Source organism: Adiantum capillus-veneris, chromosome 24, assembly GCF_014529385.1.
Source record: "Adiantum capillus-veneris isolate H3 chromosome 24, ASM1452938v2, whole genome shotgun sequence".
NCBI lineage: Eukaryota > Viridiplantae > Streptophyta > Polypodiopsida > Polypodiales > Pteridaceae > Adiantum > Adiantum capillus-veneris.
The window spans coordinates 85,708,362-85,729,507 of NC_140954.1; the positions used below are offsets into that span (position 1 = coordinate 85,708,362).

General features: G+C 40.2%; 1 protein-coding gene across 1 annotated transcript in view; it reads left to right on the forward strand.

The window, feature by feature from the left end:
- Positions 1-15,374: 15,374 nt before the first annotated feature.
- Positions 15,375-21,146, forward strand: part of LOC147426705 (uncharacterized) — a 67,285-nt gene continuing 61,513 nt past the window's right edge. Inside the window, exon 1 of the mRNA XM_086498872.1 lies at positions 15,375-15,651. Within this exon, the coding sequence (XP_086354998.1) occupies positions 15,451-15,651 (201 nt within the window). The 5' untranslated portion in view covers positions 15,375-15,450. The remainder of the gene's footprint in view (positions 15,652-21,146) is intronic.

A 21,146-nucleotide genomic window follows, 5' to 3' on the forward strand; every position in this document is an offset into this window, starting at 1 on the left:
CTTAACACCCCTATCGTGGATCCCAATGCTGCACTATTATATTCAGAGGACGGAATCTACATCAGGAAGGGGGGCATGTTAACCACTGGCATCCACTTCTAGTAGTCGGTCCAATAGGAAAAGGGTAAGAGTGATCGCCGATGAGAGGTGCACTCTAACATGAACATTCAAGGGTTAGTTGGCTAAGTATGGGTGTCCAAGTGTGAATAGGGCGAGCTCATATAAATGTCACCTAGACCTAAAAATCATTCATTCTCTCATTTGTGCAATTGAAGAGTGCTCTTGCTCCATCTCCATCTTCTTCTTCATCTCCTTGTGTGTGTGTGTGCGTGTGAGAGAGAGAGAGTGTGTGCGATCGAGCATTGCGATGTCGGCACGGCGATTGCGATTCGGTTGAGTGCGGCATGACAGTAGCTCCTTCTTCTTTGCAGTGAGGAATCCTCCACGAGGACGAGCGTAGGGCGGTGAGTGACACACCCTTGCTCTCTTGAGCTTGCTAGATTAGTCTGGTTGTGTGCTTGTAGCCATTTGTGGCTCGCACACAGAGTATGGCAAGTCCCTTGCATTGACACGTGCAACAGACGCGCACATCATCACTCTGAGCGTTTTTTTGAGGACGCCAAAGCCCTTCATTCTCCACGTGCTCCAAAGCAATGAACCTCAAGCGAGAGATTGCCCTTTTGCACTTGGCGCAAGGTCAAGGGAGTTTGTCCTTGAGCCATCGATCGCGTTAAGGGCCATTCGAAGGGCCACGATCATCCCACTCGTCCTGCACATGCACGAAAGAGAGATTATATTTCAAAAAGTTTATATTTCACCATATATGTCCTAAAAATAAACAATTAAAAGAGAAAATAGTGTCGATTATCTTTTTCAATAAAAGAGAGAAATGACTAAAAATATAGAGAGAATAAAGTGCAATGAGTGCTACAATTTTAAATATATATATATACTTATACTAAATGGCTTAATTTTTAATCACAAATAGTACAAAAGAAATTAAAAAATCATATAAAAAATCTCAAAAAATGCTACAAATAAACATATGCTAAGTGCATGTTAGTATAAATATTCAATACTATCAATTCAAAAATTGAAAAGAAGTTTTTGAAAAAGCAAAAGGCTATGTATGAAATCATGGTGATCTAAGGGTAGAGGGCGGTAATTTGTAATCCCCCCCCCCCCCTGCTACCTCGAATATTTGTATTCATTTGAAATGACACAACCCGGTAATATTCACGATAATGATCGCGGTAATATCCATAATAATGTTCGCGGCAATCACTGGTGCGGCATACTCTGTCCTTTACTTCTTCGCCGTTGCACCTACATCTTTGCTCACCCTCCCTACTCTACCTTCCACACCCTCTACCTCTATCTCCCTTGTCCATCTCTCCTCTCCTTCTCCCTCACACATGCACGCACACACACACACACACACACACATATACATTCTATTCGGATGCGAATACGGTTTTGGAGTGGGGGTTATCCACGAACAACATTGGACACTCAACCTCTTTGCAACCAACTCGTCAATGCATGATAAATACCATCTCAACCCCCCCCCCCCCCCGGCGCCCGGTCCTTATTGTTTTCTACCGACACACACACACACACACACACACAATAATGTAAATAGAGAATACCTCTTCCATTTGTAGGGATTTACGAATGTTGTGCAAAGTAGAGCTTTCTTTTCTCCCCAGAATCGTTCTGAACATACAATAGTAATGCTTGTTGTTGGCGTGTGATTAGTTCATATGTGTTGGTGTGAGATTGCTTGTTTGCTTGGTGTATGATTAACACACACACACACACACACACAAAGGAAAAGAGAGGGAGAATGAGAGATTAGGAATAATTTAATGGTTATTGTCATAAGTCCTAATGTAGAGAGAGGAGAAATGTTTTAGAGTAGTGTCAAAATAGTGTAAGTGAGAGTGAGAAATGTTTAATGTTAGGTTAGAGTGAGAAATGTTAAAATAGAGTTAAAATATGTAAGGTAGGGGTATAGAGAGAGAGAGAGAGAGAGAGAGAGAGAGAGAGAGAGAGAGAAGAAGAAGAAGAAGAGAGGGAGAGAAAGATGGAGGGGAAGGGATAGAGAGAAAGAGAAAGAGGGATGGGATAGAGAGAGATATAAAGGTAGAGAGAGAGAGAGAGGGAGATATAGAAAGAGGGAGAGAGAAAAAGAGATAGCAAGTGGGAAAGAGAGAGAGAGAGAGAAAGAGATCAAAGGGAGAGAAGCACATTGACTTATAGTATCCCATAGACCCCATCACCAAAAGCACCCCACCATTTCTTCATTAAATCAATGAGATCAAAGGGAAAGAAGCACAATGACTTATAGTATCCCATAGACCCCATCACCAAAGGCACCCCACCATTTCTTCATTGATGAGGTTTGTAAGAGATGGCATAAAAGGGTTGTCAAGATATACACAAAACCTTCTAGTCAAAGAAGAAAATTTTGTGGTTGGGTGCTTTTGAGGTTGATTGTGAGGATTTTTATGTGTTAGATTGCGTATTGCACCACACAGATATCCCCAAAATAATCAAAACCTAACAAGCTGGGGAGGATGTAGATGTTGAGGGTTCTGGTGAGTACATGGTGAAGTGGCACTTGGAGGGAGACCTAAATATAATAAAGTGTATGTACAATGTGTCAAAGGGTGCCAATGACAAAACCCCTTATATATATAGCATGGGGGTAGCAAAGGAGTGGAATCTTGTTAATTAGAATAAACCCCCAGATAGACATTGTGAAGATTTAAACTTTCAATAAATGCAAGATATTGGTCTTTTAAATGTTTAGTTGTGCACATTGCGTGCAGAATCGTTGAGAAAATTGTGCAGATCTACATAGGGTTTACATGGAAACTACAACTTTTATCATCCAAGGAAACTATCCTGAAAGGTATTGAAAGGGTATTTTTTTATATTGGACTTCATTAGGGGAATGTGGTGATTGAGATAGACCCCAAGAGGTCATCTGGTGGGAAAAATGTTCCCAGAAAGGCTTCTATTGGTGGGGTGAAGGCCGGGATCTTTCATTAGATTCCATGGGTAATTGAATAAGGGAGCATCCAGAGTCCAGTAAAACCAATGGAAGGTCCTACATAATGCTACGAAGGACCACGGAGTCGATGGAAGAGCAAGAAATCAAAAGAAAAAAGTGTGGGAAGCCTTGGATATAGTCTTCTCTTACTTTGATAAAGTCACTAAAGAAAGAATGGCCTCTCCAACTTCAAGAAAGAGCTCAACCATTCTAAGAAAGCTAGGACAAATATTTGGAGCTCATAGCCTTTCATGCATTACATGGTAATAGTTAAATTATGATTTTGTTAATTTACCTCAGCACTTTTGCATAATCGGATAAAGATCTCTCTTTTTTGTGTAGCATATTATCTACAATCATAGTCCTTGGTTTATAAAGAAATATGGAAGCTTGCCAATTTGGTCTACTCAAGGTATGGATAAGTCCCACTACCAAGCAAGATTTAAGCTTTCTACGCACACTAGATGTGGAGGAAGAGCTCAAAAAGCTACTAGAAGTTTTCCAGTGGTTTTACAGACAAATGTCACATAGAACTAGTCACTACTAGAGTCTCTTCAACGTATTGATGCTAAGAGTATGGCAATTTTCTACCATATAGCCAGTATCAACATTTGCACGTCAATATGCACATTAATAATAGTGACTGTGAAACAGCCATGCATAGCGATGCAAATATTGATGCCCTGAAAGGGAAAATTTTATTTTGAAGTTATCTGTGAGATCATTTTGAGCTTTTAATGACAAGTAGCAAAGTTTTGTCTTCTCCAATTTGTGTTGTAGGTAAGCCACATCTCTCTCTCTCTCTCTCTCTCTCTCTCTCTCTCTCTCCAATGTATTATGTGCGCAAAACAATACACACACACACACACTATAGATCTACACATGCACACCAAAAAATATATATCAATTTTTCTTAACTAAATGCTAGATTATTTAAAATAGTTGAGATTTTAATCAATTTAGAAAATCTTATATGAAGGCTCTTAATTATCTTAGGTTATTTATTGTTACATCAAAGTTTTGCATTGTTTTTGTTATTTAGCTTCAATTTTTTTTATCTATTTGAAGTATAAATGTAAGATTTGAGATTTGATTTAAGTTTGAATTATAAATTTAAGTTCTATGTTCACTTTCTTTGCAATGCAAATAGAGACACCTACATCAATGTCGTGACATGAAAAGTCAAGTTCGTCTAAATTGGTATGAGCATCACAGTATGAAGAGCCCTTTTTAGTGAGATCACAAGAATGTGAAATGATTTTGAGTGCGGATACGTGTGTGCGGTGAGGAAGAAGAGTACACAATATATGATGGAGTCTGTAGTGAGATCACAAGAAGGTGAAAGGAGTTTGAGTGCCGATATGTGTGTGCGGTGAGGACGAGGAGTACTTAATGTATGATGGAGTATGCAATATAAGAGTAAGGTTAGATGTGAGTTATTATGGGTGTATCTGGTAGATCATATGAGTCCGTTACCCTTACAACCTCCCATTGAACGGCCAATGTGGCCTAAGTGGAGTAAAAAAAAACTATGTACCAAAAACCTATAAAATTATGAATCATGATATTGACTTCACCCCATGCCCGTGAGCTCTATGCAATGTGCAAATCGCTCCACAACTAAGCTCTTCATAAAACATCTGTAGGAGGGTTGTCATCTATAGAGACCTTGACAATATCAGTCCCCAGATCTGCCAACACATCCCATATGAAGTGATACCTCACCTCTCTCTGTGCTTTGTTTTTAATGAAACGTGGGATTCTTTGCCAAATCAATGGCAATCTAACTATCACAATACAATACTAGAATATGATGATCCTTTTCTAAATCTCCGTCTAAATGTGCCAACCATAATGCTTCCTCGTTGTGCAATCTAGTGTCAATGTGCACAAGTTGCCAAATGTTGTATCAACACATTGACCTGTACAACAAGATCACGTGTACAATGAGAGCATAACCATAAGCGAAAAATTGCGTTTGAGCTACAAAGCTTGACGTACATAGCCCATCATCATAAATGGCTCATATAGAGCACCACAATTGTGCAACTTGGTGGATACACTAGATATTGGCAAACTAGGAGAGCCTTTTTTAGAAAAAAAGGTACTCTTTTTGCGAGATCGCTTGACAATCAAGACTTTTCAATGCATCCTTGGATATGTGTTTTGTTTGGACCCTAATTCATGGCTCTCAAAATATGGTAATATGCTATACTAATTGCATAAATTGTTGGCAATCTAAATCTATACAAACTACTAAAAGTGGGTACAGTTGATCTTGTACATGCCCTTGATGCTATGGTTAGTTTATGAGAGTTGTGGGTTTGTGAGAGACTTTGCTCGTGGTTTTGTGATGCTAGGTTTGTGCATCAAATGGGCCTTTATTGCTTTAATTATGTGTGAGTGTTGATATCCTGCTATGGGATACAAGTGGTTATGCTTAAAGATATAAACATTGAATGCCAATGTGATCATTCTAGATGCTTTATTTGGTCTGTGGAAACTTGAGCAAGTTTATGGGTCTTTTGATATCAATTTACAACAGCTTTGATGCACGTTTGGCACTATGTGTTTTCTCTCATGATTGTGGATGCACCCATGTGATTTTGTCTTCATATTAAGGCAATCTCTCTACATGCAAGGCATGTTGGTGATGTCAAGAAATCAATAACACATCTTGATGCTCATGTTGGAAACTTATTTTGGGCTATCTTGTATTGCTTACAAAGCAAAACCTTGAGGTAATTCTTTTCTTTTTAACAATGCGATATACACCATGGCTTCACTGAAAGGACAAAGGGTCTACTGATGTGCGATCTCGACCCAACCTAATACTCTTGTAGGTGCCCTTATCCCCTATCTTGAGGTAATTATTTTATTTTTAACAATGCGGTATACACCATGGCGTCAGTGAAAGGACAAAGGGTCTATTGATGTGCGATCTGGCATGTAGAAACCTAGTTTTACAGATGTATGATTCATATGCATGTGAAATTGTAAAAGGAATGATCATTCTCATAAATCCATGCAGATAAATTCTAGAACTCCTTATCTGTGAATTTTTCACAAATAAAATACACCCTTTTCCTATTCAATCTGTAAATTTTTTCCCAATTCCATTTTGTGATACCCTTCTCTATGTAAAAATGTGAGAAAAAATGAAATTTAATATCCGCTTCTGCTGCACTCATGTGATAGTCACAAAATTATTAAGTGACCCCCCTGAGATCTAGCCACATCCTTGTTGTAACAAGAAACAAACCTGATTTTGGAAGCGTATGTGTATCCATTGTATGATGCTCATTGCCGAAGCCATTCAAAATTGAAATTGAAGCTAGAAATTGAGTACCTGGTAGCTTGTCGGTTGCATTAATACCTTCTATGTAGGGGAGAATTAATTTAAGGGTCTTCAAACCTCCTTGTTCAGAGTCGCACCCATGGAATTTGAGCTCAAGGGCCCTTGGCCTAGCCCATAGTGTTCTCTAAAGCAAGTCGAAACACAATACCCATTGCAACCCTTTTTGGGAGAGCTTGCTCGCATTACATGATCATGTTCGCTTGAGTGGCGTGCAATAGAGCTCAAAAAATTGCCTTTATAGGCCATGAGAAACACGAAGCAAATAGACAGCTAGCCGTGTTGGACACAAGCACTTGTGTTGTGCTCAAAGAACTCTCGTGGAGCCGTATTTGCTAGATTTTTGAATCCATAAACTGGGAGAGCCAAATTTGATTAGCCTAGAAGCTTGTGGGATAGATTGACAGCCTTGTTGAAAACCATGGTCGTGCTTAGTGCCATGCTGACCCGACCTTGCCGACACAATTTTACCAAGTCCAAAGATCGTACCTTTGTTGATATTGGCCTTGTCTTTGCTGGGATTGCCAAACAAGCTGATGCCATGCATGGCTATCATAAATAATCATGCAGCAGTTCGATGCATGCCTTACAAACTATATTATGGCCGTGGTCATACCCCGATCATAACACCCCTGGCATGCCTTGTAGAGGCCTTGCATGCGGCTCCGGCTGTTACAGCGGCTACTGCTTCCGTGGGAAAAACTCCTTAAATTGGGGTAGGGGGGACCCAAAATAGGGCGCCCCAACTCTAAAAGTAAAGCATTATATATGTGAAAAGTCATGATGTAGCCATGGCGGGTCGACTGCGCAGAGCCGAGATGAGAGAAAAGTGTTTGCACGTCGCCTCGTGATGTTTCCTTGCAGATAGCCAAGAGATAAAAAGTGTCCCTCTCAATGGTGCGAACCAAATTAGAGCTATCTTCTTGCAATTTTGCAAAGCCCGAACTTGCTCCTTCCTCCATGCAAGGGGTGTTTCCCACCCGCAGCTCCCACCTGCCCTGGCTAGTCTCGTCATGCAAGAGTTGTTTCCTGCGACCTGTTGCCCCATGGAGCCTCAATGAGAGAGGAAGAGGAATAGATCATCAAGATAGGGAGGATGCTGAGATCGAGAAAGCGAGAGAGAGAGAGAGAGAGAGAGAGAGAGAGAGAGAGAGAGAGAGAGAGAGAGAGAGAGAGAGAGAGAGAGAGAGAGAGAGAGAGAGAGAGAGAGAGAGAGAGAGAGAGAGAGAGAACAAGAGTCCCTTCCCCTCCTCCATGACTGCTCTCCCATGAGCTCTGATACCAATGTGAAGACTGGGGACTGGAGCATGCAACTTTCCACCCAACCCTGTCCTATATAGGCCCTTCCTTGCTAATAATAGGGACCCCCTGTACCGCATGTCTGTCTTGTCCCTTGACCTGCCCGGTATTACCCTAGGCCTAACACAAACACCCAAAAACAAGCATGTAATCAATAGATGGCTTTCTATCATGCCATGCTTCATATGGAGTCATAGACTGCAAAGCATTTGTAGGACACCTATTGAGTACATAAGTGGCACACATGATGGCCTCAAGAAAAGATGAATGTGGCAAAGCTTGACTTTTGACCATACACCTTGCCATCTCCATAAGTGAAATGTTCTTCCTTTCAGCAACACCATTTTGTTGAGGCGTATACAACATTATACATGGTTGTTTTATCCCACGACTAGACAGAAATGCATTATATTCATGAGACATATACTCCCCCCCTCGATCGGAACGGAGGGTGCCGATAGTATATATAGAGACATTTTCAGCCATAGCCAAAAATTGCTTGAAGCACTTATACACTTTGGACTTTGCCTTAAGCGGATACACCCATGTATGCCTAGAGTAATCATCAATGAAAGCCACAAAATAAAGGTAATTGTCCAAGGATGGAGTTTGCATGGGCCCACAAACATCACTATGCACAAGATGCAACGTGCATGTAGCCCTAATTAAACCATCCTTTGGAAACTTCAAATGCTACATCTTACCTAAAATACATCCTTCACAAACATGCTTAGCACGTGCTTCAAGATGTGGCAAAGAAGCATCCATATCAGATTTCTGCAAACACAGCAAACTGGAATAATTCACATGCCAAAATGTGCATGCCAAAGTTTTGCATTTGAAATAGCCTTAGGATCCAGAACTGCATTTTCAAAATTCTGCCCACACTTGTCATACAAAGTGAGCTTATACAACCCACAACATAAAATGCATGATGCAACAATCTCATCACCAAAACTGAGATCATGAACTGTACATTTGATATCTACAATTTTCACAACAAGACCAAGTCTAGCAAGTGCAGATATAGACAAAAGGTTCTTCTTGATCCCACGTACATAAAGTGAATCAACAAGTGTAAAAGAATTTACATTCACAGTAGTCATCACAATCTTTCCAACTCCCTTGACCGGATAAGAGGCATTTTGGCACAAGTGACTGAATTCCCATGAGAGACATCCTTGAGAGAGGTAAACAAGTCATGATGAGAGGTAATGTACTTTGTAGAACCATTGTCAAAGTACCACACGTGAGCATCTGCAACAACTGACATACATGCATCATTATGGATAGAAGGATCATAAGTGCACTCTACACTAAAAGCCCATTTTGCATAAACAGCAGCATCACAATGTCCTTTCACACAAGACTCAACAATAGTTGCATTTGTAGTGGAACCATGCCCTTTCTTCTTAGCCTCTTTTGCCTTCAACTTAGGACACTGCTTGATTAAGTGATCATAAGCTTTACAATAATGGAAATGCATCTTCTTTTTGTCCTTTTCACCAAATTTCCCAGACAAATTGATGCCAACATAAGCATTAGGAATCGGTGATTTGCCACTTGCACAAGGACCATGAGAAGTGGCTACATTGTTATTACCACCTTTTCTTTGAGCAACAATAAAGGCCCACTCAATTGCACATTGTTTAGCCCTGTTTTTTCTAGAAAGTGATTCTTGCAACAACAATGTGCATAATGCATCAAACTTGACAACTTTTGGAATTCCTTGGGTCATAAGTCTCCTAGTACTAGCAAAAGTCTCGTAAGAATCTGGTAAAGCATCAAGAACAGTTTGCACAAGGGAATTGTCAGAAATGACTTCACCTGTGCAGAAATGAGTTGCTCATTAATATCCTTGACACCAACAAGGGAAGTGTCCATCTCATCTTCCTCATGCATAATCTTAGACTCCAGCTCTTTACGCAGCAATGTAATTTTAGCCTCATTGCGACTTGCATAAAGACCAGCTAGAATATCCCAAGCTTGTTCTGAAAATTTTGTTGAAAAAAGATGAGGAGTAATAGTGTGCTTCACAGACAGCACAATCAATGCATGAGCCTACGCATCTCTTACATCCCAACAAGCTTGCTCAGCCGTAGGCAAAACAGCTCTGGCAGTAGCAACCCTGCCACCAAAACCTGCAATATCCTCAACATTGCCTACATCCTCAGAACCAGGACGTACATCAATGCACAATATTCCAAACACCCGGCCCTTTGACACAAGGACATGTTTCATCATGTAAGCCCACATAGGGTAATTTTCCCCATCCAATCTATCCTCAACAGCAAACATCTTGAACACATATGTGTTGTTGTTAGCCATGGTGAATGCATGCACCTGATGTGAAACTGCTTGAAAAGAGGAGAAATGAAGCGGGACCAACATGTTATGTATAGCACAACCCGTAGAAGACTGTAAGGACCTATTATGCAAAAAATGACACTAACAAAAATTTTGCACAAAATGAAAAAATTGCCTGCACAGCACTGCATGTAGTGGAAATGAAGGCCGAAATGAGATCGAATCAAAAATCTAATGGTGCTCACCAAGCTAACAAAAATAAAAAAAAGTGAGTAGGCATGTGCTGGAGCTGCTAACAACTAATCCCGGGAGGTCGCAACCTGTTTTGATACGAATTGTTGGAATATGGTTGCAGGGAAACACACACAACTTGGAGAAGACGAAGGAAACTTAAGGCACACAACTGAGAGTGTATTACTTAGTGTGAAATGGAAAGATAAAATAACCCTAAAATGATGGGCATATATACAATGCACGGGGGGAAAAACCTCCTAGTGAGGGAAAAAAAATTGCCCTGGTGGTCCTAAGTGTGTTCACTCACATCGCTACCACATGTATATGGTAACAATATAATGTAGAGCACGATTTAGTCAAAAGAAATAGTTTTAAAGCATTAGAGGCATGCACTAAAGCATTCAAACACCAAATTATTGTAGTTAATGAAAACATGACATAACTCACTAACTTAATTTTAAATTTCATGAGTCAATAGGATACAAAAAGCCATCCCAAACAACCGCTTTCGTAGGAGAATTTTCCCTAAAAGATTGGTAATTATGATAAGACTAATTTTTTGCAATCATTAGACCCAAAAGGGGTGGTGAAATCATCTTAAGACCATGAAGGCCCCAAATGTTTGTGGGAGGACAAAGCCGCAATAAGAATAAGAATCTGCCAAAAAATATAAGCTCCAACCACAAGAATAAGAATCGGACATCTTGATGCATGTAGACATATACTCATTTGCTAAATAAGAATGCAATCCATACATATAAACCTAGTCCCTTTCGGAATATGAGTAACTCTCAATAAAGACCATATAGGGAGACTCAACAATCACCACATCATTTTTATAATCCTTCACAAGCTCCTCCAACATGGCATCAGCTTTTACATTAGCCATCATCATATCCTCAAGCATGATAAACAAATCATGTCTCTCAGCCTCAATAGAGTATTCCTTTTATTCAAATATGCCATGCTTGAAAGGTAAGTCTTCTACACATTGCTTCATTTCCTTAACAAAAGAATCAAACTATGAAGAATCGACGATCTCATCATGAGACATCAAAATTACATTTTTGTGGCCTTCCATATACTCAAGAACCTCCAAAGCCTCTCTATCACTCAAGGCATGACTATTTATAGCATCACATATGTAATTGCGAATCTTTTCATGGGAAATCTCCGCATTAACAAAGTTCACAACCTTAGTAGCATCATCACTCTCTAACATAAACTCCACCATAGCATGCACGTGAGAAAACTCTTCATTGGATCATCTGCTTGCACATAAATATCACAATTGACTTGAAAACCAACCTCTAACTTCTTTATGTTAAAGAGGAAGACTCACACTCACATTAGTGTCAGAACCATGCATGACTTCATTCATCATACATCAAAAGCATCAACCATGTGACTTACATATTGCTTTTCCTCACTCTTACCCTTTGAAAGTTCATTGATCAAATTCTTGTCATTCTCATTGACATTCATCTCGATAGTCACATCATCTTTATCCCTTTGAACGTTCATTGATCGTATTCTTGTCATTGACATTCATCTCGATAGACACATCATCTTTATCGTGTGTAGCACCATCCCAACACCATTAAATCTACATAAACAACAAGGATGACATACTGTGAGGAGCTTCTTGTTAGTCTCTTTTTCCTTACTACAAGCTTGCTATTTTTGCTCAAGGCATTCATCAACACAAAAACTTTGATTGCGTTTTTTAACCATATCCAAAATTAAAGCATGATTGATATTTGGCTTCACTGTTTTGCAATCTTAACTTTGTTCGTTTCTTTAGTTTTCATTCCTTATGTTTTGTAACGTTCACTGCACCCTCAAGTTTTTGGCCTTTTAAGCTCATCCTTTAGCCTCAATTAGCCTTCAAGCTATGCATAAATATGGTCAATTTAAGCATAAGAGGAGGAAATTCTTTTACCAATGCTTTGCATCATCTACCCTATAGTTCATTTAACCCCTCACACACATGTCCATTGTTTCTTCTTCCCCTACGTAAAACTCTTAATGGAAAGGCCTACCTTCTTTGGATCCTTTATTTCTAAGACCTCTCAAGGAAGGCCTTCTTTAACTTATCTTAAGTCATCACGTTTGGTGACTGACATGATTTCCATTGAGCTTCATATTCATTGCACCATGTCCTTGAATCTTCTTTCAAGCACCCTTACTAATTTTTATATTGCATAAGTGCTAGATATTCCTTATTTGAAATCAAACCAGAAAATTTAAATTTATCCATGAAATCATCATCTTCTTCATGCACCATTAAATTATGGAAACTCTTCCATCATGTCCATCAAAACTTGTCAAATGGAGGTCACTTGAAGTAGCTCCTCATTGTTGCACACTGTGAGAGACATACCATATCTGTAAAACCACAATTCCAAAAGGTGCACTTTAATGTTTCAACAAATCCTTTGATCTCTACAACCAAAGTGTTGAACATGGAAATGTCCAAAGATACACACAACTATATGCAAAAATTCCACAAACAAGGAGCTCTCTTGGCACCACAATGTGTCGGCACGGCAAGACGAGAGCCCAAACTACCATCCATCAAGGAGAGTGAGACCCATACACACAAAAATATCCTCATATTGTACCCATACATGCACCACCATAAACCCCGCTATAGCTGGCACTACATAGGCGACTTGCCTTGCATGTAAATGCACCTAATACACCAAGCTAAAAAGCCCACAAAAGAAAAACATACACACTCTTATGTCACTCTATAACATCTCCATATGTACAATATGTACAAAAACTCTCTTCGAAATGTGGCTAACAAAGTCTTATCCTCATATCAAGTGCATTGTATTTTTTTTATATGTGTTGATCTAGCGTGGATCTTAGTTGTAGCTACTTGTTGTAGCATGGAACATCCACTGCTATCAGGGTGCATGTTCATATAGTAATGCACATCAATCTTTGGCTATTCTAGGTCTTCATTTTATTGATATGATACATGTTAGAAGAAGAAAAATTTAAGATAGGCTTGCTTTGATGTCTCTGATGAGCTTGTTGTTTGCCCTTATATCTTTGGAGATGAACTCCTAGGCCTCAAGAGCAAAAGTTTACTCTATTGCTTTCTAATGTGTCTATCTTGCCAAAAATTCTTTTGATGAAATGGAATGTATCCATTGAGTGGTTAAAGAGAACACTATACAATTGGTTGTTGTTTTAACTCTTGCACTTCTTCTCTACGTAGCTTTGTATTAAAATTTGCAGTGCCTTTCTTGGGCTTTGAACAAGTTATTGTATTTGATATAATTGAACAACCCTTAACGAAGTCTTTTTATGAACAAATTGGCTACCTTTGTGGTTTGTGAAAATAGGTGTTAATAAGACTATCTGGCTTGTTGTGGGTTTTGAAACATGGAGATTGCCTTGAATGGGATCACTCAGCTAACGATTGCTTTCTTGTTAAGGACTTGAAACAATGAAGTTTTCGCTACAAATGTTCTATAACAACGAGCCCCATGCTTCATTGTGGACAAAATGAAGCAGCTGCATGATATGATAACAAAAGTATGAAAAGTAAAGACTCGCTTGAAGATAAGCCCCATGCTTCATTGTGGACAAAATGAAGCAGCTGCATGATATGATAACAAAAGTATGAAAAGTAAAGACTCGCTTGAAGATAAGTCTAATGTTGGGGATGTATCTAATGTTGATTATTCTGACATAAATCGTGGTATCCAAAGAGTGTTTTTTTCCCCACTAGTCTCGTCATTTTGAGATTAGTTTTTACCAAACGATGACCTTGATCATTCGACACAACCCCTTTCAATTGAAATCATTGATCCCATGCCCAACTCCCCGTTGTATTGGGTAGAGGGACCACTGAAAAGATGCCCCCCTATTGAGGGGCTCGTCTACTCCCAAAAATTAACACTTGATTGCTCCAGTTTAGAAGCAACTCTTATTGTGAGCTGAAGTGGTTAGCGCAGTTGAGTTGAAATCCGGACCATCGGATTGTGTTTTCAAGCCTTGCTAGTAGAAACGGTTCTAAATACCCCCGATTTGTTCAACATTTGGTATTGAAATTTTTACACGGGGAAAATAAAATGTTCTTCTTCCTCTCTGGATTGCTATTCACGCTGTCATTTCTCTTACAAGCACCTGTTGCGTACAACTTTCTATTGCATTCCTTCAAAGCTCGAATCAATTGAGCATATCATGTATAATTCCTCACCTAAGTTGGGTACCTCTAAACTGGTAAAGATGAGGTAATTTGCCCATGTTGCCATAGAATGCAAACCATGGGATCAATGATACATATTGAAATTGGGGCCGTTGCTAAATCTCGACCATCAATCTGTAATTAGTTTTTTTATAATTAGTTTTCTTTGGAATTATAACCACATGGTCCTGCATCTAAAGTAAAGTACGCACGTGGGTGTGATGGTTAGGGCTCACCCCGATGGCGAGGGTTCAAATCGCGGATGCAAGGGGGTGAGGAGTCCCGAGATTAAGCCCCACATCTTGAGATTAGTTTTTCTCTCACTAATCTCGAAATCCTGAGATTAACTCCCAAAAATCGATGGCAGAGATTTAATGGTAGCTCAATTTTGAATCTAGGCTGTCGATCCCATGATTTGCATCCTGTGGTACTTAAAGGGGAGACGCATCCAAAGGGGAGGCCCATGTGAGGCTATCTTTTCTTGAGGATAGTTCTTTATGATGGCAGTTGTACTCACAGAGTTGTAGGAAGGAAGAAACTCACAGAGAAGAGAACTACATCGGCTCTCGCATTTTTGGGAAAACTACTAATATATCCCTCTAATATGTGGAAATGCCCAGAATACCCCTCAAATTTGAAAAATTCCCCATATACCCCCAATATTTTGTCATAAATTCCCACAATGCCCTTCAAATTTTCCAATATCCCCAAATACCCCTAGTTGTGAGATTAAATTTCTCCAAAAATAGAGACAATTGTAGCTTTTCATAAGAAGACTGATCTCAACTGAAGATTAGAAAGTCTTGAACAATCCAATCAAGATAGAATTTTGTGAAATTTGAAGGGTGGGAATTTCCACAAATTAGCGGGGTATTTCGGTAATTGTCCATAAATTTTTACTTACTACTTTTCCCGGCTAGAACCAGGGGAAAAGAGCCTCCTCTCTTAGATGGTTTTGCAGCAGCACGCATTGGGAGATAGAGAGAGAGCATGGCAGAAGCCTGCTTCTCTCCACTAACCAAACACTGCGATGCCCACCTCCACTCTACTCAGTTTCTTCCCACCTGCTCTTTTCCAGCTCGTTTGAAGACGTCATTTGTTGGCAACCCTCCATCAGCAAGGCTTTTCTTCAGGTCGGCTCACAAAAGCAGCCATAACGTCAACTCTGCTCCACCTGCAGGTTTTAGCAAGGTTTGCCTTTTCGCTTCTTTTATTTGTACGTGTGTCTGTGCTTACGCTTACATGCATGTATGATGCATTTTCTTGTTCTGTATGTTATTGACTGCGCATATGTGTGTGTGATCACTTCTGCTGGTTTGAAATGTGTGGAGGTAGTAGTACCTTCACACAAAATGCAACAGTCTCAATCTATTCATTCTTTGTACCATGTATGATTGTTGCTTGTGTGTGTCCTCATGTGCGGCACTCTCACGCACATCACAGCTGCCAACTAAGTGCACTCACCACTACAATTGTAAGTGGTGGGGGGCAACTGAAATTAACTTGGTTTGACTACTTGGGGTAGATAGTAATATTGACCTGGCTTCGTATGAAGGGGGGTGGATAAAGTAAATATAAGCATTTAAATATTGGTAGGTCATGGCCGGCATGATTATATGTGGCACTAGCAGCACTTTGCATATACGGATAAGTAGGGCCTTCAGTGGACTATGGCATGGAAGAAGTTGTTCAACTTGGAGAGTTAGCAATTGTGGCTTATAAGGAAGGTGAGTACTCAGTAGGCTTCTCTAATTACTTAGTCTTGGGTAGTTCATGTTGCATCTTGAACGTTTTAGAGTGAGCATGGCCAAAAAGGGAGAAATGGTGTCGGCCTCCACTTCACACGTGTGTTGTTCTGATTGCTTTAAAGAGGTAACCATAGTAAGACGTACTACTGGGGTGTCCATCGTAGCTTCTTGAATGACCTGGTCTTGCTTCTTATGTCCTGTGTGAGCTGTAGAGAGGTGTCAAAATTATGCATTTCAAGTGAATGTCCAATACGACCCTATTTATTATTTTTTCATTTTAGGTATTTATTTTACTTATTTGACATGAGTCTTGGTCGGGCAATTCATGTGAGGGGTATTTAAATTTTAAGTCTCCTAGGAGAGTATATAAGAGCATCCTGCCCCCATGGTAATGATGATCTAACTCATTGCTTGCTTGGTTGGTTTGAGCATCTCTCTCTCTCTCATTCTCTCTCTATCTCTGTGCTTCCGCATCGTTGACTTTGAAAGGAGAGAGGTTTGCCTTTGAATTCCCTTAGAAGAGAAATGAATCAAAGAGAAATTCACCTCCATTTTCAGTCTGCAAGGTAGAGACTTTATAATTGGATTGCCTTGTAACTTGACTTATCCAATTTTGAAAATTAAAGAGAACATCAGACTTCTTATCTAGAAAAAATACCCATGTCTTTCTAGAGGAATTATCAACAAGTATCAAATAATATTTTGAACCTCCAACCGAGTCCCACCTCCACAGGACTTGCAATATCAACATGAACTATTTACAAAATACAAGAGGCAAACCAACGGGGTTGTAACCTAGTGGTTAAGGTGGATGTGTGGGTGTGTAAGGACCCAGGTTCGATACCCGAGCGGCAGCTTTCATATTTTAGTTGTACCTCTATTTTTTTTATAACAAGAGGCACGAAAAGTTGCCTCTTTGGAAATGAGTCACCGTGGTGTTTGCGTTTCGCACTTTAACAGAAAACATGATGAGACTTGCGAAGCTTGGGCAAGCCAGTAACAACATTCCTGGAAACAAGATGTTGCAAAAGAGCATTTGGGACATGACCAAAGTGAGAGTGCTAATGAATACTCTCATCACTCGTAGTTTTATCGGGAACGTCTAGAAATAACCCCTAGAACGTGGTAACAGTGTTCTGAGCATTGGTGAGTGAAGGGAACGTCTCGGAACATTTTGGCGTTCTAGAGATGAAGTGTTACCGGAATGGAACGGAGCGTCGAGGAACGGATGGCCGTAAATGGGTAGCTTTTAAGAAACAGTCTTTTTTTGAGCGACCCTTCCACTTATAAAATATCCCTTCCCCCCATCCCTTACGTTCACACAAGCTATCAAGCTCTCAAGTTAAGCTGTCAAGCTATCATGGTAGAAAGCCATTGTGGAATTGATGCTGTAAGGATTCTAGGTGCTAATCCTTAATTAAGTACTTAAACTCATGATTAAGACTTAAGAAACTTGAACTGTACTCGAGACAAGACTTAGAAGACTTTGTGTTTGATTGATTGAATGTGTGATACAAGGGCTCCTTATATAGGAGACGAAGAGACATAAATGAAAAGACACGTCTCTTGGTGAAGAGACACGACTTTAGACGTAAAGACACATCCTTTGGGCGAAGAGTCGCACCCGTAGAGCGAAGGGGTGTGACCAGTCGTCGAAGGAGTGTGGCTTTTTGCGAAGAGACACGTCCTTTGGGTGAAGGGGTGTGACCATCCAAGCGCAGGGGTCCTCCTTGGCATGGCACTTCGCGTATCTGCAACTAGGAGTAGATGTATTGCTGTTAACATAGTCACAATTGTGACATTCCCTCCCATTTAACATGAGAGCCCGTGTCAAAGAAATGACTTCTGATGTTGATAGAACTCTGGAAAAGCATTGAATCTCAAAAATCTTCAATCTTTGAGTTATCGGAAACCTTTATCTTGGACCTTTGCTTCTTGCGAAACCTTTTTGCTTTGACTGCTAAATCCCGTGTCATTGCATTATTCAAAGACTTTTTAGAGGAATCTGGCTTTATCAGGTTGACTGCAACAAGAGGTTGATCTTCAAAATTCTTCATGTGATGTAAGACTTTTGGTTCAAAATCTTCCAGTAACTGCGAAATATTTGGGGAAGAGGAAATCTTCTCAAGGTACTCTTCAGATGAGGTAACTTCAACTTTATGAATCACTGGAGAGGATTTTGGCTTGAGAGTATAATCATCTTCCAATAATGAATCCTAAAATTCTTCAGAATCATCTTCTGAAACTGTAACTTTATGGCTTGTAATTGGCATATCATCATCTAACAAAGAATCAAAGAAAGCATAGTCGTCTTCAGACTTGGAATTTGCAACTAAGTCCTTATCTTTGTCTTCATCAATTGATTCAGGAGAAGTTAATGAATTCAAAAATTCATCAATAATAATATCTGCATCTGTATCGAAAATCATATTCTCTTCATAATCCACTGTATCATGCTGTTTGACTAGTACACGTGAGGTTTGAATCACTCTTTCCGCATGAGAAAGCTCGTGTAAAGTCAATTCACGTCCATCTTTGAATAAATTGATAGTATGTCCTCGAAAGCTAATTGCTGGATCATATTGGAATAACCAATGCTGACCAAGAATCATGTCATAATAAGATAAAGGCATGACTTCGAAATCCAATTGATCTGCATAAGTTTGCATCTCAAACTGCAACCGTCGAACTGTCTGATCACAAGTCAAAATTGATCCATCTGCTAATTCCACATCATATAAGTGAGATGTCTTCTGAGTTGGTAAGCCAAGCTGTTGAACTATCGGAGTGCTGACGAAGTTATTAGAACATCCGCTGTCCACCAAAATATTGATAGAGCGACCATTGAGTGTTCCAAGAAGGCTCAAAACTTGCTTTGAGAGGCTCCAAAACTGAAGAATTGCACTGAGCATGCTTCATAAGAATACTCGTATCCTCTGAGACACGAATCGTATTGACCACAGATTTTCTTTTATCCTTAGCAGAATTTGGTTGTTCAGAATTCGATGATGTTTCCGCGTTGGAATTTCTTTTCAAATTAGACGGATTTGGTCTCTTTGGACATTGATACCATCTATGGTCACCACTGCAAATTGTACATAATCCTTCCTTCTTTGAAGTCGAAGATCCATTTGACGAAGAGCCTTGCTGAGTATTGGAATGCCGATCTTGAGAAAAATCACATCCTTTACCACGATCAAGTGGAGGAACATGTGAATAAGATCTGCTTTCAGATTGTCGATCTTGAAAATAGAACCTTGAAGTTGAATAACGTTGTGTTGCTTGCTGTCTGAACTGAGATTGATGTTGCTGACTTTGGCTATAGCTGTCTCTACGATCACGCTGTGAAAAGCGAGCGCTATTTGAAAATCTGTTACTAGGGAGAAAATTCCGTGTAGAGCGTCGATTATCGCCAAGACGCTCCACATAGGCAATTGCAGCATCCAAGGTGGTAGGGTTGTATTTGTGCACATCATCCTTCAGGTTGGGTTCGAGTCCGTCGATAAAACTGTGAAGTTTATCAGAGGGACTAAGGGTCTCTATCTCCAGAATTAGCCTTTGGAACTCTGTGATGTACGCGGCCAAGGGACCTGTCTGGCTCAGGCGGCGAAGAGAGGACCGGGCATGAAAATCCGCATTGGCAGGTTCGAACGCCTTGTGAATAGCACGCCGGAATTTATCCCAAGAAGGTGTGTGTTTACCATCAGCAACCCTCGTTGCCACCAAAGAAATGCTGTGTCTTTGAGCAGAGAACTAGCAAGTGCAACTTTTTACTTTTGACCAAGTCTGTGTTCGATAAGTAAATCTCCATTTTGAACAGCCATTGGTCCAGCACGCGCTTGTCGTGGCGACAAGTGTATGGTTCCGGCAATTTAACATCAAGCTTCTTCTTCTGTGCAGCATTAAAATTTTTGTAAAGTAATTAAAGTTCGCGATTGTCTACCTCTTCAGTTGGATCTGGTTCGTTTGGTTCGTCCACTGAAGCTTCGGAAGAAGGTGTTGAAGATGCTGCATTTGTAGTTCGAGAAACAACAGGTCGACTTCGAGAAGTGTTTTCCATATGCATCTCATCCAAGCGAGTGTGAAGTGATGCAAGGCTTGCGGAAAGTGTGGCCATCTGCTCCTTAATATGAGTAAGGGCATCGTCAGATTGACCACCTCCTGTCACAAAGTGATGACGTGGCGGACAGCAGAAACCCTAAAATTCTTGCAAACCCTAATTTTTGCCAAAAAACCCTAAATTCCGGAAATCGCGGAGGCGGATTATTAAAATAAAATAAAATAATATATATATTTTTTTGGAAAATGATGAGCGACGCGAATTTTGCTTTTGCTTTTTTTTTTTTATAAAAAAAAAAAGAGAAAAGACTCTCTAAGAGAGAGAGAGAACTGATGCTTTTGATTTTAAAAGCTTTTGGGGCTCTGCTTTTGGGCATCCCTTGTAACCTTTAAATTAGTGGTGAGGGCCTCACTTCTCAGAGCATCTGGACGCAGAGTCTGAGAGTGAAACCCTAACCGCTCTCTTGTACTTTGATGATTGATTAATACAAAAAGAAATACCGAAAGGGGCGCCAGTCTTTGGGGCCAATATCTCTAGGCACGGAACTCCGCCGGGCCAGTGCAAATCTATTGTGATCTGTGAATTGTTTTGAAGTGGTTATTTGGTGCTGTCGCGGTTGATTCTTGACATGGAGTGTCCAAGTTTGTTACAGTGGTATCAGAGCACGGCCGATTTCTCTTCTACGGGAAATCCGATCTCCGAATTTTTTTTTCCACGGCACCTATGGCTTCAGGTAATGATCAGTCGACTCCCTCTGCATCTGGACATGCGGGCTGGGATCACAACGAAGATTCAGACAGAGTATGGCCCGCCTTGGCCTACTTAGGCAGAGCGGCGAGAGATAGAGCGTCGCCAGTTGATCAGCGATGCAACAATGA